The 20,128-nt window shown below is 41.4% G+C and overlaps 1 protein-coding gene and 2 long non-coding RNA genes across 8 annotated transcripts in view; 2 read left to right on the forward strand and 1 right to left on the reverse strand.

The window, feature by feature from the left end:
• Window positions 1-11,714, forward strand: part of LOC144293060 (uncharacterized) — a 90,241-nt gene extending 78,527 nt beyond the window's left edge. For 2 of the 3 annotated variants that reach the window (XR_013360551.1, XR_013360549.1), the window contains 3 exons: window positions 7,298-7,377; window positions 10,766-10,838; window positions 11,484-11,714. This is a non-coding gene — a long non-coding RNA (uncharacterized LOC144293060). Of the gene's footprint in view, window positions 1-7,297; window positions 7,378-10,765; window positions 10,864-11,483 lie in introns of all 3 variants that reach the window. The other variant, XR_013360552.1, reaches the window with a different exon arrangement.
• Window positions 11,715-14,736: 3,022 nt separating this feature from the next.
• LOC144293062 (uncharacterized) lies at window positions 14,737-18,752 on the reverse strand. The gene is made up of 2 exons (XR_013360561.1): window positions 18,633-18,752; window positions 14,737-17,444 (listed from the first exon to the last, which is right to left on the reverse strand). It is a non-coding gene; the product is annotated as an uncharacterized LOC144293062 (long non-coding RNA).
• Window positions 17,959-20,128, forward strand: part of HECW1 (HECT, C2 and WW domain containing E3 ubiquitin protein ligase 1) — a 441,131-nt gene continuing 438,961 nt past the window's right edge. Inside the window, exons 1-2 of one of the 4 annotated variants that reach the window (XM_077864126.1) lie at window positions 17,959-18,086; window positions 19,758-19,992. In XM_077864126.1, the coding sequence (XP_077720252.1) occupies window positions 19,870-19,992 (123 nt within the window). In that variant the 5' untranslated portion in view covers window positions 17,959-18,086; window positions 19,758-19,869. Of the gene's footprint in view, window positions 18,087-18,384; window positions 18,681-19,155; window positions 19,285-19,757; window positions 19,993-20,128 lie in introns of those variants that run through there. The other 3 variants (XM_077864125.1, XM_077864127.1, XM_077864128.1) reach the window with 3 other exon arrangements.

Below are 20,128 nucleotides of genomic sequence, written 5' to 3' on the forward strand. Positions count from 1 at the left end.
GTTAGGGAGATGCTATATGTTAAAAATAATAAAAATCCAAGATACGGAGGGAGTGTACAGGTGAAGGTAGAGTTTGAAGCAAGATTAACCTTGAGTTGATAAGTGTTGAAATTCGGGGGTGGTGGTGGTGAGTATAAATGAATTCATCACACTACTTGCATATGTTTAATATTTTCTAAAATTAAGCTTTCAAAGAAAAACAATTTGTAGACTGGGTATAATATAATATAATTCCATTTTAGCAAAAGCAAAGACACAAAGAAAGCATATACCTTTGTACAAGTATGAATGAGGAGATAGAGGGTTGGAATATGGCAGGCAGTTTGTCCTAGTTATCTCAGGGAGGTGAGGTGGCAGGGAAAGGATTAGCTTTGTCATATATATTTTTTATGACATATATAAATTTATAATGTACTGTTTGTCTTATTACATAACTTGCATGTATTATTGTTATAATTTTCAAAGCATAAAATAACCAAAAAATGGTGCCATAAAAAGAAACAGAATACATTCTTTCAGGGATTCTGGAGATGATGTGAATATGTGCAAAGGCCTAGAACTTGGGGAGCTGTAGCAAAAAGAAATGAATCCATTTAAGGAAGAAGAAATCTATTCAACACCTCAAACCAAACACCTCCAGTATTCAACGTCTCGACAGACACCTCCTCAATATAAACAACCTAGGTAAATTAATGAATGGTGTGACAGCCTTACCTTACTGAACTGTTAGGGCTCTCTTACACACTTTCTAAAAATAATCCATTTGCAATCCCTATCACTCATGCTCACAGACTACAAAACATTTTTTTTCTGACAGCTCACAGCATTTAACATACTAAATTCAATTCTTGACATTTTCTAAGGCATTGACTCCAGAAAAGACATAAACCTGAGTAGATCAATAATCATGAAAAATTTGGAAATACTGTCCAAGAACTGTCCCAAAATATACTAGAGTAGGCTGTTTCATTGATCATTTAGACCAGTCCCTTCAAGAACAGATGATGCTTCTCTTACATGAATTTCTCAAGGTCCTAAATAAAATGAAAAATCTTTCCAACACAGTTTATATAGCTCTGAAAACCCTAACAGAGTTAGCACAGAAAAGAAAACTCTTGGCCATTCTCAATGATAAACACAGGTATGTATAAGTTGAAAACAGGACTATATTTAAAGAATAATGTAGCCAAGTAGAATTGATTTTACAGATATGCAACATTAGAGACTCTAATATATTTTTTCACATTAATAGATTAAAGGAAACAACCCATTCATTAATCTTAATTAAAGTGGAAAAGTCATCTTTTGACTGTGTATGGGCTACTGTCTAGCATCTTCATACATTTGGAGGATCCTAAACCTTGTGAGTATTGGTGTGAGGCAGAAGATGACATCAGCCTTCCCAGCTTCTCCTGCATCCAGGGCTTGAGTACTATCCCTAGGATTGGTCAACCTCACTGACACTGGGTTTGAATGGAAACTAGCTAGGTAAACAAACAAGTAGGTGGGAGGCAGCAGTCATACCAGCCTCTGGGGCAGCAGGGCAATTGTGCCAGGATGAACACAGTAGCTACACCTGAGCCTGGAACTAGACCCACCCACCAGCATCCCTGTAATGGCTACAGCTGGGCCTTCCAGTAAGCCAGGCCAAGGGCAAACCCCATCAACCATGCACCCACTGCAATTATAGCCAATCATTGTTGACAGCCAGACTGAGGGCTGGCCCCACCCACTAGCATACTCACAGCAGTCATGGCCCAGGCACAACAGGAGCTGCATGCAGCTCACATAAGGGGCACCTCTGAAATACATGACTGGTGACCAGGGGATTGCACTACTGGCCACCAAAGGACACCTTCTATGTAAGGCCACTACTTTCAAGACCAGGAGACATAGCTGACCTACCTCTGCATAGTAACATAGAGAGTTAGACAAAATGAGAAGATAGAAAAATATGATCCAAACTAAAGAACAAGATGCAATCCCAGAAAAAGAGCTGAGACAGAGATAAGCAATATACTTAGTACAGAGTTCAAGGTAATTGTCACCAGGCTTGAGAGAAAGGTGGATGAACTCAGAACTTCAGAAAAGAGATAGAACATATAAAAAAGAACCAGTCAGTGCTGAAGAATACAATAACTGAAATGAAAAATGGACTAGAGTGAATCAACAGTAGATTAAAGGATGCAGAAAAATGGAAAAACAATTTGGGAGATAGAGTAGAGGAAAACAACCAGGCTGAGCAGCAAAAATAAAAAAAATACAACAAAGATAGGTTAAGGTACCTCTATAAGAATATCAAGCATAATAACATTCTCATTATATGCATCTCAGAGGGAGAAGAGATTAAAAAAACAGAAAATTTATCTGAATAAATAATAACTGAAAATTTCCCTAACATGGAGAAGGAAACATATATCTGGGACTAGGAAGCACAGAGAAGCCTAAATAAGATGAACCCAAAAAGGTCCACACCAAGACACAGAATAGCTAAAATGGCAAAAATTAAAGCTAAAGAGAGACTTTTAAAGCGGCAAAAGAAAAGCAGACAGTTACATCCAAGGAAGCCATTAGCTGATTTTTTAGCAGAAACTTTGCAGGTCAGGAGAGAGGCATGATGTATTCAAAGTGCTGAAAGAAAAAAAAAAAAAAAAGACCTACAACCAAGAATATGTTGCCTGGCAAGTTTATCATTCAGGATTGAAGGAGAAATAAAGAATTTTCCGGACAAACAAAAGTTAGAGGAATTCATTCCCACTAAAGTAGCCTTCAAGAAATATTAATAGGACTTCTTTAAATGGAAGAGAAAAGGCCATAACTAGAAGTAAGAAAATTATAAAAGGAAAAAAATTCACTGGTAAAAGCAAATATGCAGTAAAGGCATTAGATCAAAAACCTATAAAACTAGTATGAAGGCTAAAAGATGAAAGTGGTAAAATCAATTTTATCTACAAAAATTAGTCAAGGGAATCACAAAATCAAAAGATGTAAAATATGACTTTACATATACATAAAATGTGGAGGAGGGAATAAAAATATAGTGCTTTTAGAATGTGTTCAAAGTTCAGCAACTTAATATACAGAACGCTATATATAGAGTATATAGAATGCTATATACATAGGATATTATATATGAACCTCGCGGTAGCCACGAATGAAAAACTTATCATGGATACACACAAAAAAATAAAGAAATTCAAGCATAATACTTAAGAGACTCATCAAAACACAAGGGAAGAGAATAGGACAATAAGAAAGGAGCAGCAGGGCAGCCCCGGTGGCTCAATGGTTTAGTGCTGCGCCTTCAGCTGGGGATGTGATCCTGGAGTTCCGGGATCGAGTCCCACGTCAGGCTCCCAGCATGGAGCCTGCTTCTCCCTCTGCTTCTGCCTCTCTCTCTCTCTCTCTCTCTGCCTCTCATGAATAAATAAATAAAATCTTTAAAAAAAGGAGCCTCAAAGAACTACAAAAATAACCAGGAAACAATGAACAAAATGGCAATAGCTACATTCTTATCAATAGTTATTTTAATTGTAAATGGACTAAATGTTACAATTAAAAGACATAGGGTAATTGAATGGATTTAAAAAAATAAAAAACAAGATCCATCTCTACAGTATAAGAGACTCACTTCAAACTATCTGAAAGTGAACAGATAGAAAAAGATATTGCATGCAAATGAAAGTAGGAAAAAAAAAAGTAGGGTAGCAATACTTAGGCAAAACAGACTTTAAAACAAAGAGACAAAAGGCAGTACATGATGATGAAGGAATCAGTCCAACAAAAGGTTATACCAATTATAAATAACTATGCAGCCAACGTAAAAACACCTAAATACATAAAGCAAACATTAACAGATGTAAAGGGAGAAATTGATAGTAATACAATAATAGTATAGGACTTTAACACCCCACTTACGTCCATAGATCATCCCAACAAAATCAATAAGGAAACAGTGGCTTTGAATGACACATTAGATCAGATGGACTTAGTAGATACATACAGATGATTCCAAACAAAAAGAGCAAAATATACATTATTTTCAAGCACACATGGAATATTTCCCAAGGCAGATAACATGTTAAGTTACAAAACAAGTCTCAGTAAATTTAAGAAGCTTGAAACCATATCATACATCTTTTTCTGACCATACTGGTACGATACTAGAATTCAATCATGAGGAAAAAACTGGAAAAAGCATAGACATATGGAAGCTAAACAACATACTGTTACACAACCAATGAGGAAATAAAAAAAATACATGGAGATAACTTAATGACAAAAATTAACTCAACATGGATTAAAGATCTAATTGTGAGACGTGAAACCATAAAACTCCCAGGAAAAAACATAGACAGTAAACTCTTAGAGATCAACCTCAGCAATGTTTTTCTGGATAAATTTCCCTAGGCAAGGGAAAGAAAACTAATAATAAACAATTGGAACTATATCAAACAAAAAATATTTTGCACATAATTACTTTCTAAATTAGATGGTTTCTAAGCATAGACTCAAGAATATTATTAATCAATGACTGTATGTATTTCTATCTTGTATTATTCTTTTATCTCTCAGTCAGCTGGATTGTAAACTCCTAGTATCACTTCTTATGGTCCACCACCACCGAGTACTCTTGAACTGATGATACCAACTATAGTACATGATCTAGTGGAGATGTTTCACTATTTAGCAATAATCATCTTGTATACTCATATTTGCATAACTGAATAAAGGCATGTTAAACAAATGATTCTTTCACTCACTTTTGGATATAAAACTAAAATTATCTTATTTAAATTCAATTATGGTTTTATGAACATGGAAATCTTTCTGTTTACTCTTAAAGTGTTGTCATTATAAATAAACTTTTGGACAATGAAGGAAAACATCAACAAAACAAAAAGGCCATCCACAGAAATGAGAAAACGTATTTACAAATATGTTTATATATATAGGGGGTTTACATATATATGTTTATATACATATATATATATATATATATACAAACCCCCCTGTTAAGGGGTTAATATTCAAAATATATAAAGAACTCATACAGTTCCACACACACACAAATAAATAATCCAATTTAAAAAATAGATGATCTGAATAGAAATTTTTGCAGTGAAAATGTACATAGGGCTAACAGACATATGAGAAGATGTTCAATGTCACTAATCACCTGGGAAATACAAATAAAACCATAATGAGACATTACCTCACACCAGTCAGAATGACTAGTATCAAAAAGACAAGAAAATGCAAGTGCTGATAAGAATGTGGAGAAAAAGGAACCCTGTGTACTGTTGGTGGGATTGCAAATTGGTGCAGCTGCTGTGGAAAACAATATGGAGTTTCTTTTAAAAATTAAAAATAGAAATACTGTACAACTCAGTCATTGTACTTATGGGTATCTATCCAAAGAAACCAAAACACTAATTTGAAAAGATATACGCAGCCCTGTTTATTGCAGCCTTGCTTACAATAGCCAAGATACAGAAGCAACCCAAATGTCCATTAACAGATGAATGAATAGAGAAGATGCAGTATATATACACAATGGAATATTACTCAGCCATAAAAATAGTGAAGTCTTGCCATTTGTGACAACATGAACAGATCTAGACGGTTTATGCCAAGTGAAACAACAAAGTGACAGTGAAATAAAATACTATATGATTTCATTTATATGTAGACTCTAGAAAACAAAACAAGCAAACAGAAACACACTTTTTTAAAAAAAATGATGCTATTTTTTTAAAGGTTTTATTTATTTATTCATGAGAGACACAGAGAGAAAGAGGCAGAGACATAGGCAGAGGGAGAAGCAGGCTCCCTGTGGGAAGCCTGACATGGGACTGGAACCCAGGACCCTGGGATCGCAACCTGAGCCAAAGGTAGATGCTCAACTGCTGAGCCCCCCAGGTGCCCCCAGAAATAGACTTATACAGAGAATAAACTGGTAGCTGCCAGAGGGTAATGGGCTTGGGTAGGAGGCAAAGGACATTAAAAGATTCGAATTTCTAGTTACAAAACAGTCACATAGATGAAAAGTGTAACATAGGTAGGGAATATAGTCAATAATATTGTAATAGGGATGCCTGGTGGCTCAGTGGTTGATGTCTGTCTTCCGCTCAGGGCGTGATCCTGGAGACCCAGGATCGAGTCCTACATGGGGCTCCCTGCGAGGAGCCTGCTTCTCCCTCTGCCTGTGTCTCTGCCTCTCTCTCCCTGTGTCTCTCATGAATAAATAAATAAAATCTTTAAAATAATAATAATATTGTAATACATTTGTGTGGTGACAGAAAGTAATTATATTGCGGTGAGCATTTTGTAATGTAGATAATTGTCAAATCACTCTGTTGTACACCTGAAACTAATATTATATGTAGACTAGAATTAAAGGATATATTTTACAGAAGAGCTGGCTTGATTTATAAACTTCAGGATGTTTAGACACAGATATGCGGGTCCACGGTTAAAGTCCGGACGCCTTGCCCCTCACACGTCACGGGGGCAGATAGCTCCCCAAAGCCCCGGAGGCAGAATGAGCTGGAGGCTAGCAGAGCGAATGCCTCTACCATTGTCATGAGAGAGAAGACGTGGCCCTGGGTGAGTCAGAAAACTTGTAGATGACATGATAGACGTCTAGAGAGGTCCTATCTGGCAGATTTTTTTCCTTTAATTAAAGCTAGGGTTGAGAACTTTACCTATGAATGAAGAAAGTGTGTTGGAAAAGGAATTTGAGGAATGATGAAATTTTGAACTGTGTTAAGAAGAAAGCCTAACTAAGGAGATAGTTTTCTCACCTTCATCTTCCCCTAAAATGCCATATTTTTCCATATCATACCTAATTTTCATACATTAGCATTTTCAGACTTCTGCATAGTTGTCCATTTTAAGAATAAATCATATTATACGGGCGCCTGAGTGGCTCAGTCAGTTGAGTATCCAACTCTTGGTTTCAGCTCAGGTCATGATCTCAGGGTCCTGCACACTCAGCAGAAAGTCCGCGTGAAGATTGTCTCTCTCCCTCACCCTCGTCCCCCCACTCTCTCTTTCTTTCTCTCAAAAATAAATTAATTTTTTAAAAGACTATATCATATTATACTTAACAAATATATTATTTTGGATGTTTAAGTTGTTTATAATTATTTTAATAACAAAACATACTCCATTAAGCATCTCCAGAAATACATATTTAAATATATCTTAGATATTGCTAGGATAAATTCCTGTAATGGAAATTTTAGAGTCAAAGAATAAGGTTTTGAAAGCATTGCCAATTTACTTTCTACAGAGTTTGAACCGACTTATCCTCGTATCCTATACAATAAGAGAGTGCCAGTTTATCATCATTGTCACCATCACCCAAATCAGGTATTTTTCTTTTTATTTTATTATTAGTATTGGCATTTTTCTTAGGTAAAAATGACCCATCATTATTGTTCTTAAATTCATTGACCTTAGATTACTGGTAAAGTGGAACATTACTTCATGTTCCTTGGTGACTTGCCGTTCTTTCTTAACTAGATTTATTTTTCCTTAAGGGATTGTTCCTTTTTCTCATTAATTTGTAATTTTTCATCAAATATTATGAATTTCTCCATCATATGGGTGACAAAAAATTGCCAGGTTTTTCTTGCCATTTGTATTTTACATTTGTTCTCAACTTATAAAATTCAGGTTGCAAGATGAAGTTGGAGGGAACAAGAAGGCTCTCTGAGACTTTTTTCAAAAAGGTGCCAAGAACATAAACTATTTTTTTCCCAGATTTTAGAAAATTATGCTTTTCAGGGAAAAAAAAGGCATAAATTCCAAAATTAATCTTTGCATTCATATTTCTAATTATAAGAATGCTATTTAAGGCACATTGCTTGTCTTACCCATCTGACTAAGGCAAATGTTGAATATAAGTCACATCCGGGGACCAAAGAAAAAGAGGAGCACGGTCCCTCAATAAGGATCTGCCAGGACTTTGGCAGTACATTCTCCCAATATTCCTTAAGAGAGAAAGTGTTCATCAGCACGCCTAGAAACAAGATTGTGTCAGATGGGCTTTATCCAAGAGGAAGCTCTGAAATCCCGCTGGTGTTGAGGCATGGCCAGAAAAAATGTCATATGCACATTCTCCCAAATCTCTCTCTTTTCCTATATCATGTGTGTATGTGTGTGTATATATGTGTAGAGAACATGCATTCGCTCTATTTTGTAGTCTCTAGCTGGAGAGGTATTAAATTAAGTATGAGATACAGTCTGATACAAGAAAAAAAAAAGGGGGGGACTGAAAAGGGTAATTTTTAGGGAATATTATTTTAATTCTATGGTGGCATTTTCAAAATAACCCCTATCCAACACCTAGTTGGCATTGAGAGACATTATGCTGTTTTACTTTCTCCTTTCTGACAGTAAGGAGACTCTTGGGTCCAGATAATGATAATCATAATGAAAATGAAAATGAATAACTGACATTGAACCCCTTTTGTGCTAGGTAGACACTGTTGCAATTGTAATTATTTATTCATTCAGTCTTCATAATAAACTTATAAAAAAGACATTATTAATTATTATTATTATTTGCATTTTCAAATGAGAGAAACTGAGACAAAGAGGCTGAAAAATGGACCTAATGACACATGAGTCCCTCTTGCTGGGAACAATCAGGAAAAGAGAGAACTGAGCTTCTGAGCTCCATGAGGGAATGAGACAGGACAAGTGTCTTTGTCCTGGGATAAAGAAATCTTGACTTTAGAAGAGTATTCTTTCTTCTTTGTGAAAGGGTTGTCAGTATTTGCTTAGGGACTACATATCTCTGGGACTCCTGGAGGATAACGATGACTCACAAGACCAGGACAGTGTTAGAGAAAAGCAAATTTTACTATTTAAATTTTATTATTTATAATTCGTATAGCTAATAACAAAGGTGGCTTCCGTGGAATAGCAGACCTTTCCTGCTGGGCTGGGGGTTTGTGTGGGAAAGTTCGGTAGTAGGAATTAAGGGAAAGCTGAACTCCAGCTCTCTATAACAGTGAGGACAAAACCCTTTTTGGATTCCAAGGGAATTTGGATGGCAGGAAATGAGCAACCCTGGGAAGAGAGGAGTCAGTGAAATGGGGTGGCAAGGTGACCCAAAAGAATTTTAACAAGATGGTTAAATACCGAGTCAGGAAATGTTTGCAACACCACCTCTCTTCCCCACAACCTACCTCCAAACATCCAGAAATACTTTCATAAGTAGGTTTTTTCCCCTTTTATTTTCTCCCCTTTTTGAGGTGGGTATCGCGACTGTGTCAATACAGTGCATTACAAAAAAAAAAAAAAAAAAAAAACACTGAGGAAGTTGTCCATGGGCAGAGGTGGCTGTGAGACTATGAGCACACTGGAAATGTGAAGATGTTAGTAGGCTTCAAACTGCCTCAGAGTGTGGAACTGAAGTTTGAGCCAATCGTGAAGACATCAAGAACCCCAGTGTAAAAAAAACAAAAAAACAAAACAAAACAAACAAACAAACAAACAAAAACCAACACTGTATGGAGGTCCCAGCTGATGTCTAGGGCACAAAAACATTGGACATTTGGGTACAGATCTGCTCAGTGAAAAAAGTTGCCTTTTTTGGGTGCACACTATTTGAAATAAAGAAAAAAAAATTAACTATTTTTGTAGGTGGTAAGGATGACATCCTGGCTGGGTTTCCTTGATTGCTCTGGATCCTTTAACAAACTATCCACCTGCAGCATACCATGAAAGCCAGAGGTCTCCATGACAGGGTTTTGGGAAACCCTGAGGTCCTTCAGCCTCAGGTTAGACACTGCTGAAAATCAGGCCAAGAATCCTATTGGAAGAGAGTGCTGCAAAGGAAACTGAACAACATCCTTAATAGGTCATCTATATCATTGTGGGGTCTCTGATAAGACTGGGACCCTGAGACACGGGAATGGAACATTTAGTTGACTTCCTGGAACATCTTGGGCCTGCAGCTCTCTCTCCCTTGATAAAGGAGAGAAAGCTTCCCTTGCTCTAGTTCTCACAGATATTCACCTTTTTTTTTTTTTTTTAAGGTTTTATTTATTTATTCAACAGAGAGAGAGCCTGCACCAGCAGGGGGAATTGAGAAAGGGAGAAGCAAGCTCCCCATGAGGCAGGGAGCCCAATGGGGACTTGATTCCAGGACCCTGGGATCATGACCTGAGCTGAAGGCAAACACTTTACCAACTGAGCCACCCAGGCCCTCACAGATGTTCACTTGAGGCAGAAACCTTACATGATGATGCTGTTCCTTCATCTCCTGTCATCATTTCCATCCTGATATATTAGGATTGGGTACTGCTGATTACCTTCTGTTTTCCAGGAGGAAAAAGGTTTTACATCGAAAGAATTGCAGGACCTGTCTAAGGTATACCAGCAAGATCTGAGATTTTGAAGTTAAAACCTAGGAAGAAAAAACAGGGAATATTTATCCTATAGAGGAAAATGTGAAGGAATACAAAGATATTTTAATCTGTTAATCTATTATAATATATGAGGCATATATCAGTCTAGACATCAGTCTAGATGTTCTGGAGGTTTATTTTGTAGCCTTGTTTATAGTCCATTTTTATAAATGTTTCATGGCTGATCAAATAAAAAACATCTGATTATTAGAACTTTTGATAATATGTCAACTAATTGAACTTTTCATCATTACTTAATCATTATTCTAACCATATGTACTTTAATTTCTCTGCATGTATCCTACCTTGTGTGGTGTCATATGGTGTCAATCATCTAGAGCCCACGGGACAGAGCATGTGATACATAGTTCAGGAATGTGCTCCTCAGTCCTTCATACCAAGGATGCAATTGTGAGAATCCTGCTCACCTGCTCAGGTTTTGGCCAATGTGATCTTGTCTCTTTTGTTTCTCATACACCGCCACTTTGGGGCCCAATCCTCTTTTTTTTTTTTTTTTTGTATGTATTTTTATTGGAGTTTGATTTGCCAACATACAGAATAACACCCAGTGCTCATCATGTCAAGTGCCCCCCTCAGTGCCCGTCACCCAGTCACCCCATCCCTCCACCCACCTCCCTTTCCACCACCCCTTGTTCATTTCCCAGAGTTAGGAGTCTCTCAGGTGCTGTCACCCTCATCTATATTTCCCACTCATTTTCTCTCCTTTCCCCTTTATTCCCTTTCACTGTTTTTTATATTCCCTAAATGAAGGAGACCATATAATGTTTGTCCTTCTCCGCCAATCCTCTGTCTTTCTCTGTATTCATACCCTTTAATATTGTGAACACACAGTTCCTCCCATCAAGAGGTGGAGTCTATTTCCCCATTTCTTGAATCTGGGCTGGTCTCATGACAGGCTCCGGCCAATGGAGTGTGGTAGCAATGACAGTGTGCCAGTTCTGAGCCTAGACCTTGGAGGCCTTGCATACTTGCTCTCTCTCTCTCTCTCTCTCTCTCTGTCTCTCTCTGTCTCTCTCTCTCTCTCTCTCACCCTAGCTGCTGCCATGAGAACAAGCCTGGACTGTTTGCTGAAGGATGAGTGATCATATGGAAGAGAGCCAAGCTGTCCTGGATGAGATTGTCCTAGATCAGCAGCTCCCAGGAAACCTGCCAACTGCCCACATGGATGAGCCCAGCTGAGATCAGCTTAGTCTGGCACAGATCAGCAATTTATAGCCAACCTACAGACTGATGAGAAATAATACATGGTTGTTCTAATCAACTAAATTTTGGGATGGTTTGTTATGCACCAAAACTAACTGATGCAGCTACATTTAAACACATGAAGATTCATAAACAAGTGACAAATTACCCTTCAGATATGTTGGAATAGAGTACTTTCCTCACTAGCAGAAGTGCATTGCATCCTGACTAGTAATTTTTTTAATGTGTATTTTGGTGGGGGAGGGGCAACTTAATTAGTGCAAATCGTCTCTCAATTTAATTTGCACTTATTTCATTCACAAGGCTATGTAAAAGTTTTTAATGCTTTCATCGCTAATTTTAAATCATCCATTAATTTTTTTGAGAGTACTTTGTCCCACTTTTGTATGAATTAGTTTTTAAAAATCTCTTTGAAAAACATTTTCCATATTTTATTTTTTTTAAAGATTTTATTTATTTATTCATGAGAGACACAGAAAGAGAGGGGCAGAGACATAGGCAGAGGGGGAAGCAGGCTCCATGCAGGTAGCCCCACACAGGACTCGATCCCCGGACTCCAGGATCATGCCCTGGGCCCAAGGCAGATGCTTAGCCACTGAGCCACCTAGGCGTCCCTCAATATTTTAAATACCTAACTTTTGTCCAGATGCTTTCAAACAGTACATACATTGCAGCGTGTTCAAATCCCCAAATGGATTTATATAAAAAATACAACTGATGGAACAAGCTAAGGGGTATTGAATGCCACCACACTCAATGCTATGAGCTTCACATTTGTTATTCCACTTCAACCTTAACAATTTTTAAGGTAAATAATCTTAGTAAGTGGACTTCATATATAAGAAAATCGAATTTAAGTAAATTTTTTAAGAACATAAAGCAATGGTAGAACCATGTTTTCAAACCCAGTCATTGATTTGAGTCCATATTCTTTATCACTATCCTCTACTTCTTTTTGTAAATGAAGGCTTTGCATTTCCAAGAAAGGGAAATACAGTAATATTTATTCCTATATTTTTGTTTTTCTGTCTGGCTGTGTTTCAATGCCTATGCTGTACTTTGATTAGTGAAAAATCCTGTTGATTAGTTTGTTCAAAACTGTTTATCAGTTTTGTTGATAAACATTCAGAGTTCATCATGGTCTGCCCCTGTTCTTTGTCTTGTGCTCCTTAATAAATACTATGATGGAAAGGTGGGTGAAAGCATATTAGCCAGCTGCCATCCTGTCCTGACAATTCTGTTATCAACACATCTTAATAATCTAAAGTTATTACAATCTTAAAAGCACACTGGACACTTTATTATACCTTTATTTCTTTTTATTATACCTTTAAATGACAAATCTTGTTGTTTTACTTGCTGGCTTTAAAAAGCATCATGGTTCTCCATTACTTACAGAATTAAGTCTAAAATCTAGAGCAGGGCATATTCAGCTCACCACAATCTATCCCCAACCTTTCTATCCAGTTATCCTTGATCATCTCTCTTTTTGTTCTACTTAAGTTGAACTCTTCACCAGGTACATTCTATTCTTTTAGTATTTCTGCACTTTCATGTGCACTGTTATTTTTTCTTGGGATGTTTAGCCATTCAACAAAGTCCTTTTCTTCCTTGAAAGCCCTGTTAGTGGAGGTTTCTCTAGCTTCCCAGCCACAATTAGCATGCTCAGTCCAATCATCCTGACAGAGCATCTCTGTTCTAGCACTTACATCATACTGTATTTATGTATTTAACTTGACCACAAGTGTGTATGCTCTTTAAGTGTTACTCATCCTTACCCCGAAGCTCAAAAAATAATAAATTACTGACTTAATAATATTAAAATACATGCAAGAAATAAAAAGATAGCCAGTGAGATAACACCAAAGAAGAATGCAGATTGAAAAAGAAGAAATAAAATTCTCTCTGTTCACAGACAACATAATTGTCTACACTGAAAATTCCAAGTAGTTTCACAAAAGCTCCTAGAATTAATAAATGAGTTTAGCAAGATCACACGATAAAATATAAATATACAAAAAAATTCTTCCTTTTTTTCTTCTGTTCTAGTAATGACCAAGTCTATATTAATCATGTTTTTAAATTTTCTGTATTTTACAACATTTTAACATTTTAGGGGCCTTGCTGCCTGGGGAATGACCCACCTTCCTATGGATACACCTTTCACATACAAGCCAACTAATTCTGAGGGCATACTCCCAACCATTTACTTTATCTAACTTTCACATACCAAGACAATTTTTCCCCAGGGCTAAGTACAGAACAACTTGAGACCACCTCTCTAGCTTGGAGCCCACTAAAATTATTCAAACTATCCAGTTCGAAGTTTGTTCAAACTTCCCTGTCCTGCTCCCCTGATTTCTTCCTGCAGAAGAAAATAACGGCTCTGGGCCATTGTCTCCTTTTGCCTTTTCTGTCTCCTGACTGATCCAGGTACTTTGCCATATGGCCCTGCATGGCATGTCCTGCATCTAGGAATCTGTAAACTTACTTCTTCTTGGCAATAATTTCTGTGGCTGCATGACTGCATGTCCATAATTGATTAAAACTGAATGCCAAAAAATAAATAAAAATAAAATAAAAAATAAAACTGAATGCCAGGAAAAAAACCTGAATGCCAGGTACATTTTAATACAAAGTGAAATTTAAAATTAAAATTAATATCTTTCATAGTAGGACCAAAAATGTAATTCTTAGGTATATACCTAAGAACACATGTATATGAAATAAATTAAAGAAAACCTAAGTAAATGCAAAGGTACACTAAGTTTATGGATTGGAATACTGAAAGAAATTGGAAGATTGTTAAAATGTCAGTTCTTCTGAAATTGATAGATGAATTTAACAGATTTAAAATCAAAACCTTAGCAGGAATTTCTTGTAGATATTGATAAATCGATTCTAAAATTTATATGTAAAAGCAAATGTGTGAGAATAGACAAAATGATTTGGGGGAAAAAAAGGATAAGTTTGGAGGACTCGACATGATTTCAAGACTTAAGGTTAATCTATGTAATTAAGATAGTGTAATATTGGCAAAAGGATTGCCAAGCAGCTCATCGGTACAGAACAGGGAATCCAGAAAGACACCCTTACCAATGTTTATTTCTGAAAGTTTACAAAGGCAATTCAATTAAGAAAAGATAGTCTTTCCAACATATAGTACTGGAATGATTTAACATCCATATGCAAAAAACAGACAAAGAAACAGATTCCGTGACTTATACCTCACATCTAGAAAAATAATAATAATTCTGAGTGAATCAAAGACCTAAGTGTAAAAGTTGTAAAAACCAACCAAACAAGCAAACAAAAAACAAAAACAAAACCCAGCCAAACTCCTTGTAACCTTGGGTTAATCGAATGATTCATAAAAGAAAGTTAGTAAGTTGAACTCCTTCAATCTTAGAAACTGTTCTGTGAAAGAAACAGACAAAGACAAGCCACAGAGTTGGAGGAAATATTTAGAAATCATATTTCTGACAAAGAACTTGTATCTAGAACACATATAGAACTCTAAAACTCAACAGGAAAGAAACAGCCCATTTAAAACTGGGCAAAAGTTTTGAACAGACTCTTCACTAAAAATGGAAAATAAGAACATGAGAAGAGGTTCACCGTCATTAATTCATAGGAAAATGCAAACTAAAACCATAATAAGACACTGCTACACCTCTGCATTGCTCTGCATTTCAATCAGAATCAGAAAATTCAAGAAGTTTTCTTGAATATGCTACACACCTCTCTGCCTATCTTCTGACCTTGACAGATTGATCTAGGGTCCTCTTCCTTCACTCCCTTCACCTGCCAACTCCTACTGATTCTTTAAGCCTCAATCAGCTTAGGCATCATTAATTCTAAGAAGTCTGTCCTTTGACTCCCAACCTCACTCCCCACCCCTGGGTCTGAATCTATGGCCCTATGTAATAGGTGACGATGGGCCCCCCATTTCATCTATCACTTCATCTACCAAATACAGAATGCTCGCTTGTTTAATTAGAGGTTTTAGGACTCTTAACTTGGATCTCCATGAAGTCAGACTCTATCTTCTTCAAGGTTATAGTCCTACAAATTAGCACATTAAAAATATTGTTGTAAGAGTGAGTAAATTCATATAAGAAAAGTCTTATACTGCTTCATGTAATCTCGGTCTCTGTTTGAGAGACCCACCCTTGATCCCAAAACCTCCTAAGGTTTTCATCGCTGCCAAGATAGTCACTGCCATTCCCTAGTCATTCGCTAATTAAAATCCTCTTGCCTCCATAAGAGGAAGGCCTGGTTTCTCTAGGTAACTTGTTCAGCTCACCAAAGTTGGACGCCCATGATAATTTTGTATCATGGATACGACTGGTCTTATGGAGACAGTGTCAGACATGACGCCATGAACACAGTCTCAGCTGCTTGGTACTTTGCTATAAGCCATTCACATCTGACATTATGATGAAGCTCTATTCCTAAAGGGGATCCCTTGGTTAGCTCAAGTCACTAGCTTTCTCAGCATTGTAGGTGCCACTTACACAGAATGCTGTTTGCTCGTCTTTATCTGCATATCCTGAGATACGTGCCTGTCCCTCCCTGAGTGACGAAAGTTGCACACACAAGGTTACATCACTCTCATGATAACACCCAGCTTTTGAATATGCTTCTCAAAACGCCTTCATCATCTTATGACCTTATGCGAGATTAGTATTGTCGGGGGCCCTGGGACCGTGACCTGATTTTACGCTCTCTATAACACTGTTGGGAGTCTCTTAGAAGCTTCATAAATATGATTCACAAATGGATGGTTTTAAAATTTATGACAACTCTTTTTACTTCTCCACCAAATATGCCTCATTTTGGGTTCAAGAAGCCAAAGCCAGTTAATTCTGGATTTGAGGTCTTCTGCTGGCTAGGAGACCTTAAAGCAAGTATAGAACCCATGTAGGCTTGGTTTTCTTCTCTGTAAAACAGGGTGATGCTCCCAGGCTGCAGTGGGGACCGTGGGGAGTAAACCCGACAGTGTGAGTGTGGACAATACAGAGGACAGTAAGTGTGGGCGAGCATGTGTGCTGCCATTGTCCCCAAAATGGAGATGCCACTTTATAAAGAGTTTCTTTATCTACTCAGCACGTTAGAATGCGAGAGTTTGTGTACTTCTGCTTTCTTATCTTTTGCCTTCAGTTTAAGAAAAGGAAATTCTCCCGAAGAAAATCAAGCACACTTCAGGATTGCTGCTTCAGTAACCTTATGAAAGATGTTGACTTGTCCAATTATCTCCATGACACAGGGAACAGGGAGAAGTGCCTCCGAGCCTGGTTGATGGTGCATCACTGAAAATGAAGAGCTGAACATCTTGACAATTCACTGAAGTAAAGAACTTTCTTTGGTTTGGTGATCAACTGTGCTAATTTAGAAACCATGGGTGCTGGTTTATGGCGGAGTTTTTGTTTCTGTTCAAGTCTCTGGTTGCAAACTTCACACAGTTGGTTGATGCTGCTATTTACTGCTGCAGCCGGCTTTAGTCTATTCTTGGAGGGTCTTCTTCACATAGGGTGCAAAATCTGGAGAAACGTGTGGCCAATGCTCTGCGTGGAGCCTCAGTTGAGGTTTGCAAAGCGCTAGCTTTGAGCTCATCTGATCAGGACACCTAAGGGTGTCAGGCAAGACAGTGTCTGTCAGGAAAGGAGGAGTTCCACCCCCAGCCCTGGTGGAACGGGGATAGGGAAGGCCTGACGACGTGTGCCTCCTTGGACAGAGGAGTCCAGCTGGAGAAGGTGCCTTCACATCTTCCAAGTCTTTTGCTTTTGAGAACTGGTTGTGAAAGAGAAATCAAGAGTTGAGTCAGTGAAAGGAGAGCCGTTGAGAAGCATCCCATCCTACAGCGCTTGGGGTAGAAGACTTGGTTTAGAGAAGTCTGTTCATTGACGTCAATGAGGAGCTGGAGTTTGGGGTGGGGGAAAGATTTCCCCAGGGCGTAAACTGTCTCGTGTAGGGGATGCCGGGCGGGAGAATGGGCATAAATAAACAAGCACTCGGAAGAATGCAGTTAGTTCGAGGAATCACAGACTCTGGAGATTATGTGCTCAAAACCACTGCATCCTACGTGAACACATCCGGCCAAATACCGACCAAGTGCATGTAGGTTCACCCCCCCCCCCCCCCCCGGAGCCGCCAGCAGCCAACAGCGACTAACATTTCAGTTCTCCATGCGTCCTGGTTGGCTGTGCAAGGAGGGGGTTTATTCGTTGCTTCCTTTGCGTTCTAGCATCCTGCCACAGCGAGCGGTGTCCTATAAAACCCGGGTGGGAAGCTAGTCTTGCCCAACAACAGATTTTCTGGAGAGTCATTTGCACCATTTGCGTTCGTGATCGCAAACGCGTCGTGCGTCTGTGGTGCAGGCACACGGGTCGGTGCCCAGGCGGGTGCGGACGGCGGTGCCCGCGTCGAGGGCAGGTGGGGGAAGTGTGTAAGGCCAGAGCCCCAGGGCACCTGTCCGTCCTGGGGCGGCTACGCCAGATCCTTCCTGAACACGCCGCCTGCACCGACACAAAGGGGCCCAGCGGGCCGGGCTGGTGCTGCCGAGCCGGGACGCCCGCGGGCGTGGGAAGCAGGGGCCGGCGGGGCGCGGGATCGCTGTCTGCGGGGGGGGGGTGGGGGGGGGCGGGCCGGGGCGGGGGTGCGCGGAGGCTGCAGGGCGGGGCAGCGCTAAGGAGCGCGAGCCGGGCTCGTGGTTGGCTCGGGGAGCGGGGTGCCCCCCGCGGAGCCGGCGGGGAGGGAGGGGTGCGGCGGGAGGAGAAGGCGATGAAGTGCGCTGCGCTACCGCGCATCGGGCGCCGAGGGGGCCTCCGCAGCGCCGCGCGTCTCTAGCCGCGTCTCTAACCGCGTCTCTCACCGCGTCTCCAGCCGCGCCCGCCGGCCCCGCGGCTGCGCTCCCCGTGCCCCCGGCCGCCCGAGCCCCGCGGCAGTGCCCCCCGCCCCCGCCCCCGCCCCGCCTCTAACCTGCGCGCCGGCTGCAGCTCGACCTGCGCCCAGGCCACGGCGGCCAAGGTAAGCGGGCGCCGGGCGGGGACCCAGCCCGCCGCCCCCGCCCTTCCCCGGGCGGCTTCCCCGCGGCTCCCGAGGCCCCGGCAGCGCCCTCCCTCCCTCCCGGGGCCCGGGATCCACCCTCCTCCCCACCCTCCCGCTTCTCCCGCGAGGTTCAATTGTCAGCCCGGGGCCGCGCGGGCATCCCGGGGCGGGGGGGGGGGGGACCCCGGGTCGGGTCCGCCGGGCGCACCGGAGAGAAACAAAGGAGCCCCCGAGCGGGATCGCGGCGCCTCCCCCCGCCCCCCCCCCCCCGGCGGCGAGGAGGTGTCAGGGGAGGGGGCGGAGAGACCTACGTAATCCCCCTTCCCAGCCCACACCCACCCCTTGTGAACCGGAGCTGGGGGGGGGGGGGGTAGACAATCGTGTCCCGCGCAGCGCGGGGGTCCGGGGGTCCGGGGGCTCCGGGGGCTCCGGGGGGCAGGCTGGAGGATGCGCGCTGGGGCGCTTGTCCGGCGCCTCCCCCCGGCCCTCCGCGCCCCGGGCCTGCCGCCGGAGTTGCCGCGGGAGCAGCCGGGGCTCCCCGCGACCGCACCGCGACCCGCACGGCCGGCAGCCCCGGCTGGAGGTGCGCTTCCTTCTGCCCTTGCGTCCCCGCGGCCGCCACCACGCAGCCAAAGCCGGGACGCAGACAATGTGGCCCCTCCGCCCCCCGCGCCCCCAGCGCCTCGCGGGTGCGCCCGGCGGGCCTGCGGGCTGTGGCGCGTGCTCCGTCTGTCTGTCCTGCACGCAGGGACCACAACTTGCCTGGCCAGGGTGAGCGTGGGGGAGCTGGCAGGGACACAGGCTGCGGAGACGCCGGCCTCCCGTGGTTCCGGGCACAGCGCGCCCCGGCTGCACCGAGCTGACAGCCCATCGCATGTGGGGGTTTTCCTAGTTGCTGAGGATTTCATTTGACGTTGCTGTAGTTTTGCGCTTACTTCTCTTGGGATCTGCAGTGGTGCAATTGTCCCCTTGGTTTTTATCTTTATTTTATTTTATTTATTTATTTTCTCTCTCTCTCCCTCCTCTCTCTCCCTCTCTCTCTCTCTCTCTGCAAAGATAACAAGGCTGTGTTCAGCAGAAATGGATACGGGAGGAGCAGCCTAGTTCAAAGACTAAGGGAGGCATCGTCTCTCTTGTCCTGGGATATAAACGCGATTTAGGAGGGCAGATGCCCTACCTGAAAAGGCCCGACTTTAAAGACCCAGGCGGCGTGGTGGTCCAAGGCGTCTCAAAGCAGGTGGCCAGATCTGCGTTTCTCATCAGCGGACTCGCTCCGGCTGTGGCTATTACGGTAATTCGTTCTAGATCGGGGATTCATTTTGAAAATGTGTGTTTTCCACTAAGAAGGGATTAGGGTCCACATGCCCGCCCTGGTATGAATGCGTGTGCCTGCTTGGCGGAGCGGAAGAGCGTGCAGGGTTCCCCGG

This window comes from Canis aureus, chromosome 21 (genome assembly GCF_053574225.1).
Source record: "Canis aureus isolate CA01 chromosome 21, VMU_Caureus_v.1.0, whole genome shotgun sequence".
Classification (NCBI taxonomy): Eukaryota; Metazoa; Chordata; class Mammalia; order Carnivora; family Canidae; genus Canis; species Canis aureus.